Source organism: Pongo pygmaeus, chromosome 9, assembly GCF_028885625.2.
Source record: "Pongo pygmaeus isolate AG05252 chromosome 9, NHGRI_mPonPyg2-v2.0_pri, whole genome shotgun sequence".
NCBI classification, from domain to species: domain Eukaryota; kingdom Metazoa; phylum Chordata; class Mammalia; order Primates; family Hominidae; genus Pongo; species Pongo pygmaeus.
In genome coordinates, this window is record NC_072382.2 from 75673294 (window position 1) to 75686778 (window position 13485).

Below are 13485 nucleotides of genomic sequence, written 5' to 3' on the forward strand. Positions count from 1 at the left end.
AAGGCTGTAGGGAAGATGGAATACTGGCAGGACCTGCTGAGAGGTACAGAGCTGAAGGCCAGGGAGGCACAGAGGAGGGAGATCAGAGTGGATCAAGTCACCGGGGAGAGTTTGCTTGAAGAGGTGTGACCTAGGCAAGGCCATGAAAGGCTGACAGGATATGGGAAGCAAAGAAGTGGGGTGTGGGTGGGATAACAGTCCGGTTCTAGGACATCTTTCCAAGATGCATCAAGGGCAATGATATCTGGAGAAAAAATTGCAGGGACTAAGAACAAGGTGTCAAGTGGATGGGGGTTCAAGAAAGCGGAAGAGACATTTATTGAGTACACAGCATTGTGCTGGGCACTTTAATCTGTTACCTCCTTTAATCCTCCCAAGAACCCTGCAAGTTCTGGATTAGTATCTCTCTTAGACAGATGAGGAAATTGAGGCTCAGAGAAGTTATGACTTACAAAAAGTCACACAGCTCTAAGGGGCACAGCCAGGACTTGAATACAACACTGAGCTAATTCCATTACTTGTTCTATGTAATGGAAAGGCTTCTATGAGTCTCATGCTGCTGGCAGGCCAGGGACACTGAGCCTGCCCTCATGAGCAGAAACAAGACTGTAACAAAGTCCAGCACTACCAGCTCCAGAATGTCACGTGCAAAAGAAAGGCATAGATGGAGGAGCTGAGCTGGGGAGAGGAAACAGCACCAGACTAGGAGTTGGGAACGCAGGGTCTTAATCGCAGGCTGTGCCATGTATGTCCTGGAGAAACCCACTGCTTGAATGCAGCTCTTTTCTTCTGATTAAGAGAATGTGGTTTGGTTTCCCATCCTCACAGCATTCTAAGAGATTGGCCGGGCATGGGGAGGGGGGACCACCAGCCTATTGTGGGGGCAGTGAGGAAACTGAGGCTCAGATTGATGATGTAACCTGTTTGATGTTACACTGTATCTATTTGGAAAAGCCTAATTGGGAACTGATTTTTTTTGTAAGCTATCAAGCACCAGTCTTGTGCTAGCTGCTTTACCTCTTTTCTCTAATTTAATCCTATCAACTCTCCTAGGATTTTTACTTCCGCTTTATAGATTAGGAAACCTAGGGTCAGAGAGGTGCACTCTGTGACGGCCTCCCAGCAGCTGGCATTCAGCGGAGCTGGGACGGTGAAGACGCTGGTCTATCTCACTGTGCCCTGCCGCCTCCCAGAGTCTCACGCTGCAAAATCAGGGTTCCTTCTAGACACTGTGAGTCAGGGAATAAAGCATGGGATCTGGAACTAGCGTTCTGGCTTTGGATGGCTTACTAGCTCTGTAAGTTTTAGCAAGTTCCTCCTTGCTCAGCCTAAGTTTTCTCATCTGTAAAGTGCGAATGATAATACCCACCTCACTGGAGAGTTGCGAGGATCAAAAGAGAGAAAGGAATGGGAAGGCTATCCTAATTACCTCTCATTTCTGTCCAATGGCTCTTTCCAAAGGCAAAAAGCCTTTTCTTCTCCATCACACTCCTTACCTGTAGCCAGACATACCCGACTCCCTCCTAGGAACAGTAAGTCCTCCCCCAACCCAAAACACAGTGCCCTGCCCTCTCCCCCGCTGCCCTTGGTGCCCCTCCTCGGGTCCCTGGCAGCAGCCCTCTCTCAGTTCTGAGTCGTGCCCAGTTCCTCCGGTCCCCTGGCCCATACTGGTCCACACGGAGTCTCCACCCCTCCGGCACAGGTGCTGCCTGAACGGCTGTCAGAACAGCTTGGGGTCCAGGTCCTGGCGCTGTCCCGCACATTCCAGGGGCCGCATCCCTCCTCTGCCCACCCAGCCTCCCAGTCTACTTACGGGCTCGAGCGTGGGAGTCCAGGGGGAACCAGAGCAGCGCGAGTCCTAGCAAGGAGGAGAGGACCCTCACCTCGGGAACCATCCTTTCTTTCCCCAGGCTCAGGCCGCTGGTCCGGGAGCGGAGTCGGGAGGAAGGGAGACGAAAAGGACACTGAGGCACAGGGGCCACAGATCAACCCACAGACCCCAGGAGGTCTGCTGCTAGAGCGGGGTCGGAGAAGGGTCAGGAAGCAGCGGTGGGCAGGAAAGGAGGGCAGGAAGGGAGGTCTAAGGTGGGAAGAAGAGAAAGGTGGAAAGAGAACGCGGGGAAAGGAGGGAGAGATGGAGAGACGGAGGAAGGTCCAGCAGGAGGGACAGGCGATCAAAGAAAGGGGAAAGGTGAGAGGGAGAGGAGGAGAAAGCAGGGAGAGGACCGGCGTCTGCCGAGCGCGCAGCGCCGGGCAAGGCGCGCGGGACCAGCGGGTGTTCCGGGCGCGCGGGCTAGAGGCGGCCGGCGCCCCCTGCTCGGTGGGCTCGGGGTCGGACCGCGGGGGCCTGGGGCCCGGCGGGGCGGCGGTCCCAGCGGCGGCGGCGGCGCGGCGGCCGCGGAGGGAGGCTGAGTGCGGGCCGGCTGTGCTAGCCAAGGGCTCCAGGCGCCGCGCTCGGGCGCATTTGTACTTTGCCGCGGGAAGCAGGCAGCCCGGCCTGGCGCTGGCCTAGCGCTGGCGCCTCCTCTGGGGCACCGCGGGCTCGGTGGATTGGCCACCCGAGAAACAGGCCCACTTTTTCCCCTCCTCTCTTGTGCGGGTCTCCGGGACGGACGCTCCAGGCGCGGCGCCGAGTGGAGGCGAGGGGGCTGCGGAGGGGGAAGGGGCCACCCGGGCCACGGGGTTTAACCCCTGACTCCCCGCGACGCCAAGAATGCCGGAGGGCAGAGTTGAGGGAGACCTCAGGTGGAACTTTCAGGTGGGGAAGGCTGAGCTGTCGGGGCTGCGGGTACCGGGAAGGCTCAGGGTAAGGCGCTCGGCGGTGCGTGCCCAGAACTCGGCAGATGGATGGAATCAGAACACTGGCGTTCTTAATTCAGTTTGTGGTCTACAGGACGCCACCTGAGAGTCCGTTTCCCCAGCTTTAAAATGGGCATTTTAAGATTTTAAAATATCTCTACTATCTTCCCACGATTGTTGCTAAGATGAAATAAGGTAATGAACGTCGAAGCACTCACCCCACAAAGAGAAGGGGTCCTAATTCCAGGTGCCTACAATACCAGTTGCCCCTGTCCCCACTCCGTCTGCCCATGCGCCATTCTCAGGAAAGCTGGCCCGTAGGGATCCTGTGCCTTCCCCTGGAGGTCTTCCTCTGCTCCCCTCTCCCACTCCCGAATCAAGGCAAGATCTCTCCTTTGCCTTTGCGGGTGAGGCCTGCACTTCTCTGGGAGTGATGGTCACCTTCAGTCATCTTTAGGGAGAGCTGATTGTCAAAGAGTTTTCTTTCCCACCAGAAGGGGAGCTCCCGAGGACAGGGTCCTGACACCCTCCAGCCCTCAAATGGTGCTCATCTCTTGTGCTGAATGAACACATGCACTAATAGGACCCTAAGAAGAGAATAGCCAGCTCTGGCCAGACCAGAAACACACAAGCTCTGAAATCAAAAGGGCAGAGTCACTGTCCTGGCTCCATCTGTAACTTGTTGGACCACTTTGAGTAAACACATCTATCCTTGCTTTGGACCTCAACTTTCTGCCCAGCTTCTCTTGAAGAGCTAATGGAGACTCCAAAGAGTGCCAGAGGAGTATGAGGTGGGAAGGTATGTTGAGCCATATCCCACTCTGGTAGAGAATCATATTTCCGGGTTTAAACACTTGGCTGGCTGGCTGTAAAGGTATCTTTCTGGGCCAAGCCTGGGCTCCCCGTTGCACTGTGCTTTCAGGGTATTACCCCCAAGATCTCCACCCTCCAAAAGAGAGCAGTAGGAGGAACCAGTGATCCCCAAACTGGCCCTTCCTAGGGCTCTCAGGATCGGGGACAAACATGATCTGTCCAGTGCCCTTCATGCTTAACTTCTACTCTAATCTGGCCAGTCTCTTCCTTTCCCCTGAGTATTCTTTATTTTAACAGATAATGCAAGCTTATGCATGTCACCATGCTTCCCTTTTTGCCTTTGCTTCCAGGGATCTCAGAGTTAAATCCTGTGCTGCTTAATTGCATAAACAATCTCATCCCAAGGGTCTAGGACAGTGATCTTTTCCTTTCTCCATCTTTGTTTAAAATGTGCTGTGCACATATATTCATGTCTTAGATGTAAGAAGTGGATTAAGATGGAGTTCCCCTACATCCTGCCCATCATACTTCAAAAAAGGCCTCCACCATCTTAGCCCTCCTGTCCATCCCTATTATCCCCAGAGTTGAGGCCATCTTCATTCCGTTTTTTTTTTTTTTTTTTTTTTTTTGAGATGGAGTTTTGCTCTTGTCGCCCAGGCTGGAGTGCAATGGCATGATCTTGGCTCACTGCAACCTCTGCCTCCGGGTTCAAGTGATTCTTCTGCCTCAGCCTCCTGAGTAGCTGAGATTACAGGCATGCACCACCATGCCCAGCTAATTTTTGTATTTTTAGTAGAGATGGGATTTCGCCATGTTGGCCAAGCTGGTCTTGAACTCCTGACCTCAGCTGATCCACTCACCTCAGCCTCCCAAAGTGCTGGGATTACAAGCATGAGCCACTGCACCCGGCCATCTTCATTCCTTACTTGAACTTTCCCAACAGCCTCTTAACAGGTCTCCTCCCCCTAATCTGGATCTCTCCTATCTATTTTCCTCACACCTGCCTTGAGAACTATGCTGATCATTTCTACTGACAAATCTGATCACATCACTTTCCCACATAAAACCTATTATTCACTTCCTATTATTTATGATTAAAATCTAAAATTTTCAGCACTGAATTGAACATCACGCATATTTTAGTTCCAATCTACCATTGCCACCTACCCTACACTTTGGCCAACCGCTCACCTCCCCAAACTGACCATGCATCGTTGCACCTCCATATCCTCACACATGTTTTCCTACTGCCTGGACTCTCTCTTCCTCCATCTAGTGAATCCCATTTAACTTTCCAAAGGTCAGTTGAGTCACCTCCACTCCGAGGTCTTCCATGAGTCCCCCAGGCAAAGTCAATGTTTAGTCTTTGTGTTTCCCATAGCACTTTGAATTGTAGCTGTTGGAGTGTAAGTATTTATTTGCATTTTTACCCTGCACTGTGAGTGCAGGTGCCTTTTGAAATTTATATCTGTAATTCGAGCATTTAGCAAAGTCCTTGACACACAGATACTGAATAAATAATTGCTACATGAGTGAGTGAAGACCTCAGTGATTGGAAAAGCCTTCAGCCCACTATTGGCCTCAGCTTTAGTCAATGATTGACATAAGAAACAAACACTTGAAAGTTTCTGTGTCAGGCTGGGCACAGTGGCTCACACCTGTAATCCCAGCACTTTGGGAGGCTGAGGTGGGAGGATTGCTTGAGCCTAGGAATTTAAGACCATTCTGGGCAACAAAGTGAGGCCCCCCCCCCCAACTTCGTCTCTACAAAAAGTAAAAAAAAAAAAAATAGCTGGGCATAGTGGCACACACCTGTAGTCCTAGCTACTCTGAAGGCTGAGGCAGGAGGATCGCTTGAGCCCAGGAGGTTGAGGCTGCAGTGAGCCATGTTCGCACCACTGCACTCCAGAGCAAAACTCTGTCTCGAAAAGAAAAAAAGAAAGAAAGAAAGTCTCTGTGTCTTCTGTAGAATTACTATTGAAGAGAGTTGTCTATATATTATTTAATATCCTTTTAAAAAGGAGACTGAATAGATTCTTCCAAAATCTAGTCAGGAAAAAAAATGCATCTCCCCATAGCAATTTGTTGCACCAAGAGTTTATCTGGCATCTGCTTGCTTCCTTCATAGCGAACTTGCTCATTGCCTGCCAAGGCAGCCCATTCTACTGTTGGACAGCTCTGTTAGAAAGTTCTTTATATTAAACTGAAATCTGATTCTCTGTGACTGCCTGCGTTGCCCCTCGCTCTGTCCCCAGGGCTATACAGAACAAGCCAAGTCCTTTTGTCTTTTGAGAGCTCTCTAGAGATTTGGGGCAGAGAACCCCTCTTCCATACCTTCACCTTTACCAGTCTGGGTCCCGGGACCCCTCATGCCACATTAAACATTTTCTTCAAATGTGCCAAGCTCTTGGCCCTCCATGCCTCTGCAAACACTGTTTCTTCGCCCTGGAATGCCCTCTCTGTACTCCCTTTGATTTGTCTGGCAAGCTTACTTATTTTTCAAGGGTTAAGGTAATTGCTAACTCCTTCACTCATGCAACAATTATTGAGTGCAAATTCTGGGCCAGACATAGTGCTAGGTGCTAGGGACACAGTGGAGAACAAGACAAACACTGACACTTATATTCTAGGTGCTCTGAATCCTCTTTGCTGGTCTCTGAGTTAGCTCCGTTCCCCTCCATACTTCTTTGTTATAGCACTTATTACATTGTATTTTCAATAGGTTTTGTGTCGCCTCCTCTATAGTTAGTTCTTTGAGAACATAGACTATTTAATATCTTCCCTAGCCTTCAACACACAGCTTCGCACATATTTGCTGCTAAACAAAGGTTTGTTGAATAATATCCTAGTTCCTTCAAACAGTCCTCCTGTGACAGGCTATTTGTGACTAAAAGGACACCTCCTCCGCCGCAGGTTGCTTAATTACGTAAAATTACCATAGCGATGAGGATCACAGGGATCAGTGTCAAGGAGAGACTTAGCCTAGTCCGCTTAATTCTGTCCACAAGATTCTAAAAGAAGATTCACCACAAGAAGATTACATAATAGAGACTCTACACCAGTGGTGTGCTGGTAAATGTCAACAACTGGTTCTCCAGGGGAAAAAAAGTTTTGTTTTTTACAGTTGCCAATGTCTGTGGTGTAAATACTCCCACTGTGGCCGATTCACGCCACCAATGTGACATCACTGAAAGCGCAGTGGAGAAAAGAGGCACAGTGAGATACCGTTATACGGTATTTCCTCCCTGTCGACACAGTAGATGTAAATAACCTCAAGAACATTGAGAGTAGTAATTAGGAAGTGATGACTCAGTTTTTATTACCTGTTTTAAGTGTAACTTATTTAATTATACGTTATGTTATTTAATTTTTAGGAATTATTGTGTTCAATAACCAGCTTGCAACATTTCTGAAAATGTAACCCCTGGCTCTCCTTAGCTGGTAAAAACCAGCTCTAGTACGCTACTTTTACATGATTAGGTGCTGAAAAGCAATGAACAAATAGTCTCTTTAAAGCTGGGTTCAGCCAGTGGTGGTGGCATGTCTGTAGTCCCAGGTTCTCTGGAAGCTGACGTGGGAGGATCACTTTGGGACCAGCCTGGGCAACATTGTGAAACCCTGTACCATTTAAATAAATAAATAAATAAATAAATAAATAAATAAAGCTGGGTCCAATTTATTTACATTAGGAGGAAAGTCTTATTTAAAGGACCTTCAAAGTTAATTTATTTGTGAACAATTCCTACCCTACTCTCACCCCTCAACTGAGTCAGTTACTCACCTATATAACAAACATTTATTTAGAACCTACTATCATTTTTGTATTTATTTGGCTCTCCAGATATTGTGCATATAGTTGGCCTAAATAAAAATGTTTGAATGGATGAATGAATCCTCAGCACCTGAAATAGTGCCTGATGCATTGTGGGTGCTCGATCAGTATCTATGTGAGTGAGTGAATGGATCTTCTTAAAGTGAGGCTCATCCGTATTTACATGGGTTTCCATGTGGCTATGTGAATATTCCCAAGTCTTTTTTCTCCCTCATTGAGCCCTCTGTTCCCAGGACAATCTGTACACAGCAAGAGGAAGAAGTATCAGAAAACCAGAATGGGGAACACATAGCCCTTAATGTCAGAGAGCCCTCATGAGGAAAACTGGGTGGGGACATGGTGTCTTCAGCAGAAGACATGGAGTGGGATCATCATTCTTCTAGAGTCTTAAGCTCTGCCACTGGCCAGAGGCCTTCTCTACTGGGGCAACCTCACTTACCAAGTATCAAAGAGAGTGGACCTTGCTCTCTCACCTCCTCCATATTCGCGGGACTTTAGAAAAGCAGTTTGTTCTCAGAGACTTCTTTCAATAGGTCTGTGAGGATGCAGTTAGAGCACCAGAAAACAGTGCCATACAACTTGGGTCATGCAGTTGGAAGGTGGCAGGCACTGTATCCACCCAAAGGTGGGAATGAATAGCCATCAGAATTATCTTTTAAAAATGTAAATCAGGCCAGGCACCATATCTCATGCCTGTAGTCCCAGCACTTTGGGAGGCTGAGGGGGGAGGATTGCTTGAGCCCAGGAGTTTGAGACCAGCCTGGGCAACAAAATGAGACCCTGTCTCTACAAAAAAACTTAAAAATTAGCTGGGCATGAGGTCAGGATTAAAAATTAGCTGGGCAGGATGGTGTGTAGCTGTAGTCCCAGCTACTTGGGAGGCTGAGGCAGGAGTATTGCTTGAGCCTGGGAGGTCAAGGCTGCAGTGAGCCATGATTGCACCACTGCACCCAAGCCCGGATGACAGCTTGAGACCCCATCTCTGAAAAAAAAAAAAAAGAAAAGTAAATTAGTGAAGTCCCTTCCTTGCTTAAAACCTTTCCATTGAACTTAGAATAAAATCCACAGGCTGGGTGCAGTGGCTCACACCTGTAATCCCAGCACTTTGGGAGGCCAAGGTGGGAGGATCACTTGAGTCCAGGAGTCTGTGACCAGCCTGGCCAACATCATGAGATCTCATTTCTACAAAAAATTTAAAAATTAGCCAAGTGTAGTGGCACAAGCCTGTAGTCCTAGCTACTCTGGAGGCTGAGGTGGGAGGATTGATTGAGCCTGGGAGGTGGAGGCTGCAGTGAGACAATATCGCACCACTGTATTCCAGCCTGGACAACAGAGCAAGGCACTGTCTCTAAATAAATAAATAAGAATAAAATCCAAATCATTCGCCAAATATGTAAAGCCTTCCATGCCCTGGACCTGTCTACACTCTGACTTCAGACCACTCTCCCTGTGCTCACTATGCTCTAGTACACGGGCCTTCTTTCTGTCCCTGGGATACATCAAACTGCCTGGTCCCTCCTCAGGGATTTTGCCCTTGCTAGTTCTCCTGCTTGGAATGCTCTTCCCTCAACCTTTTCTATAGATAATACTTCATTCAGCTCAAATGTCACTTCTTTAGTGATGTTTCCCTGGTCCAACCTATGTAATGATGCCTGCTTTTGAGTAATTTTCTATCTTATTGCCTTGTTTTCTTTCCTGTCTTATCATTCTCCGAAACATATTTTTTCACTTGTATATTATCTGTCTCCCTCATGAGCATGAAAGCTCTGCAACAGCCTAGACTTTAATTTTTTTTTTTTGTTTCCTTTTCTATTTTTTTTTTAAAGACAAAGACAGCATCTCGCTATGTTGCTCAGTCTGGTCTCAAACTCCTGGGCTCAAACCATCCTTCTGTCTTGACATCCCAAAGTGCTGGGACCACAGGTGTGAGACACTGCGTCTGGCCGTGGACTTTAATTTTTGATCACTGCTATATCCCTAGCTCCTGGAACAATGCCTAATATATAACAGATTTTTTTGTATGTGTGTGTGAACCTAACTTCAAGATTTTATTGTCTTCACAATTAAAAAAAAGACAAAGCTTTGAACTAGGTCACTTGGCCCTTTTCTTCCTATCTCCCCCCAGTTTAAAATGCTTGCATCTCTTAATAGCCTTCTCTTAGCTCTGCAATTGGGCTCAATGCACTCAAGGCTCAGCACAGTCTTTTTAGTGGTTTTAACCTTTTTCTGGAAAATTGGCTTAGTCTGCCCACCCTAGCCACTCTGCTTCTTGTTATAATGCTGCTTTCCCTGGACATACAGTGGATCTTTACCCTTCTTGTACTGTGTCAGTTTGTGGGGTTGGTGCTTGCCTCACTTCTTATGGAAAGTCTGGCAGGTTTTAGGAATGTTCACCATGTTTGTAGGCATGCTATTGACATAGAAAGTGAATTTAAAAAAGAAAGAAAAGAAATGGAGGATGGAATATTTATCTGTATTATCTGATTCACGTGAGTAGTGAACCCTAGATTCAAGACCCCAAATCCTTGGAATTCACCCACATTAGTATTCTCATCATCATTATTACCCTTATTTTTATTATCATCTCAGCACCATCATTATCAATAACAGCACTGCACAGCACGTGGGAGTATTTAATGTTTGTTGAATGACTGAATAAATGAATAGCAACTTTACAGCTGACCTCGGACTTCTTTTTTAGTCTTAATTACTCCTCCTCTGCCCCAGTCCAACTTCTTATCTATACTGTGTGTAGCTACTCAGAGTCATTTTCACTGAACACATACCTCCATGCCTCCTTGTGTTGGCTTATTCTGCTATTCTTTCTATTTGTAATTCCCATTTCCCTTCTCTGATGAGTTCTCATTCTTCCTTTAGGATCTAATTCTGTATTCCATCCAGGTACATAGTTACTTCCTTTCCTGTGCTTCCGTATTGCCTTTTCTACTTCACTGTTAAATGCTCATCTCTTAAATTATAGGTGTTGGTGTATCTGTCTCCCTCCCTAGATAGGGAGTATCATGAGGGCAGAGATGGTATATTTCACCTCTGCGTTATCAGGAACCATTATTGGACTTGCCATATAGCAGTTTAACAATATTTGTTGAAATCTTCCTTTTTGTATTGGGCATACAGGTTGCCTTGCAGAAGAGTGTGCTAGAGGAGAAGATGTACAATGTTGGTCAGAACATGGTCCCTTGCCCCAAGTTCTTACAATCTAATTGGGAGAGAATCTTTTCATAGAGATATAGCATTAAAACTGGATGTATTCTAGAATTAAATATGATAACTGGAGAAATCTTGGTGTGGAACATGTGTAGAACTGGAGTAGTGAGTCAAAAGACTTGTTTTCTAGTTTCTACTTTACTAGTCACTGACTATGTGGCTTTGGCAAATTATTTCCCCTCTTTAGACCTTGGTTTTCTTCTCTTGAAACAAAAAGGTTTGACTGGAAGCCTTGGATGATTTCTAAAGCCAGTTATAGCTCTGACATTCTGATTCTGGAGTTTGGAAACTGGGTGGAGGAGACCGCATAGGCTCAGTTTGCCCCCTGGTGGTCAAACTGAGCAACATCACAGACCCGGGAGACGCCTGCAGGCATTTCCCAGGGATGGGATTGCAGAGCACAGAGCCAAGTAAACAAAGAACAGTGGGACGATGACCATTCTAGAGCAGAACCCATCAGGTTTCTCGTTGATCACTAGTAGATTGGTATAGAAGCCTGTCTTCCTTCAGGACAAAGGAACTTGGGAGATCATGCTTTCTGTTCTCAGCCTCCGGCTGAACCCATCTCTCCCATTTCTTTCTGAAGTAGACAAAGTCAGTCTCTGAGAGGCTATTTTGTAGCTCCCCTGACTTTTTCTTCTGCTGCAATCACAGTGCTCTCTTCTGAGGCAAATCCTCCATTCTGCTCAATGTAACTATTCCTCTATTTATTTATGACAAGAAGAGGTTTTCACTCTTCTCATTCTTTTCCTGGGACAGGTCCATGACCCACTCCTTCTTGGAGACTTGGACCAAAGTGAAGGTAGTAGGATTTCTTTGATGAGACTGGGAAAATACAGAGACTCTGCGAGAATAAGAAATGTGATTTACACTGTAAAAGGTGAGCAATACTAGCAGAGAAAGTTTTGTCTTTTAGATATTTCACTCTGAGTGCAGTTGGGTAAGGCCATTTGCCCATTTCTTTCCCCTCTTATTCTCTATATCTTGAACCTAAAGGATTTCTTTTTTTAAAAATTTTTAATGATAATTAATTCTCATCTTCTTTTTTTATTATTATACTTTAAGCTCTAGGGTACATGTGCACAACGCGCAGGTTTGTTACATATGTATACATGTGCCATGTTGGTGTGCTGCACCCGTTAACTTGTCATTTACATTAGGTATTTCTTCTAATGCTATCCCTCTCCCAGCCCCCCACCCCATGACAGGCCCCGGTGTGTGATGTTCCTCACCCTGTGTCCAGGTGTTCTCATTGTTCAATTCCCAACTGTGAGTGAGAACATGTGGTGTTTGGTTTTCTGTCCTTGCGATAGTTTGCTCAGAATGATGGTTTCCAGCTTCATCCATGTCCCTACAAAGGACATGAACTTATCCTTTTTTATGGCTGCATAGTATTCCATGGTGTATATGTGCCACATTTTCTTAATCCAGTCTATCATTGATGGACATTTGGGTTGTGAACCTAAAGGATTTCTTAAAGCCATCTCTATCCTCTTAAAAAACAAAAAGAACAACTCTACACTATAAATATATAAAATTTCTATTTGTCAATTAAAATTTAAAAAAACAGCTGGACGCAGTGGCTCACACCTGTAATCCCAGCACTTTGGGAGGCCAAGGTGGGCAGATCACGAGGTCAGGAGTTTGAGACCAGCCTGGTCAATGTGGTGAAACCCTGTCTCTACTAAAAACACAAAAAATTAGCCTGGTGTGGGGGTGCACGCCTGTAGTCCCACCTATTCAGGAGGCTGAGGCAGAAGAATCGCTTGAACCCAGGAGGTGGAGGTTGCAGTGAGCCAAGATCACGCCACTGCACTCCAGCCTGGGTGATAGAGCTAGACTTTGTCTCAAAAAAAAAAAAAAAAAAAAAAAAAAAAATTAAAAACAACTAAATCAAAGAGGAAACTAATTGATTGCTTGGAAGTTGGGGCCAGAGCCTAGAGGAACAAGAATAGGTGCCCTGAGTGCAGGGAAAAGAGGAAGAAAGACTGAGGGGAGGAGAGGGAGGTGCAGAGAGGAGTAAGACTAGTTGCCAATTCTAAGTGGATTTATAGGCATCTGGAGGGAAAATGTAAAGAAATTAAAGAGGCCAGGCGTGGTGGCTCATGCCTGTAATCCCAGCACTTTGGGAGGCCGAAGCCGGAGGATCATGAGGTCAGGAGATCAAGACCATCCTGGCTAACACAGTGAAACCCCGTCTCTACTAAAAATACAAAAAAATTAGCTGGGCATGGTGGCAGGCACCTGTGGTCACAGCTACTTGGGAGGCTGAGGCAGGAGAATAGTGTGAACCTGGGAGGCGGAGCTTGCAGTGAGCCGAGATCGCGCCACTGTACTCCAGCCTGGGTGACAGAGCAAGACTCCGTCTCAAAAAAAATTAAAGAACTATTTTGCCCCATCAATGTGCTTGTTTGTTGATTAGAATTTTTTTCCGACAATGAGTACTTTGAAAGTCACTAAACATGAAAGTGTAACTAAGGTGATAACATTCATTCATTCCACAGCAGCTGGAATATGTCAAACACTGTACCTAATGCTGTTCCTGCTCAAACTGGTCAGCATCTAGACTTTGTCTTCCATGTTTGCTGCTGAATTCTTAGCACTTACATAATCCTGCCACATAGTAGGTGCTCAATAGATATTTGTTGAATGAATGAATGAATGAATGAATGTTAGCTGCACCATACTTTCTCCAGTAATATCTCAACTCTGGGGGTGGGATGAAGCCTGCTTAGATTCTTTTTGTTATTGACTGATAATTATAGAATCGAGATTTATCCTTATAGAATACAAATCCAGGCTAGACATAGTGGCTC

General features: G+C 46.3%; 1 protein-coding gene across 2 annotated transcripts in view; it reads right to left on the reverse strand.

Annotated features, from left to right (window-relative positions):
* CHRDL2 (chordin like 2) overlaps positions 1-2450 on the reverse strand; it is a 35026-nt gene extending 32576 nt beyond the window's left edge. For both annotated transcript variants that reach the window (XM_054438844.2, XM_054438843.2), the window contains exon 1: positions 1814-2450. In XM_054438844.2, coding sequence (XP_054294819.2) covers positions 1814-1895 — 82 coding nt within the window. In that variant the 5' untranslated portion in view covers positions 1896-2450. The remainder of the gene's footprint in view (positions 1-1813) is intronic.
* Between the last annotated feature and the right edge of the window lie 11035 nt (positions 2451-13485).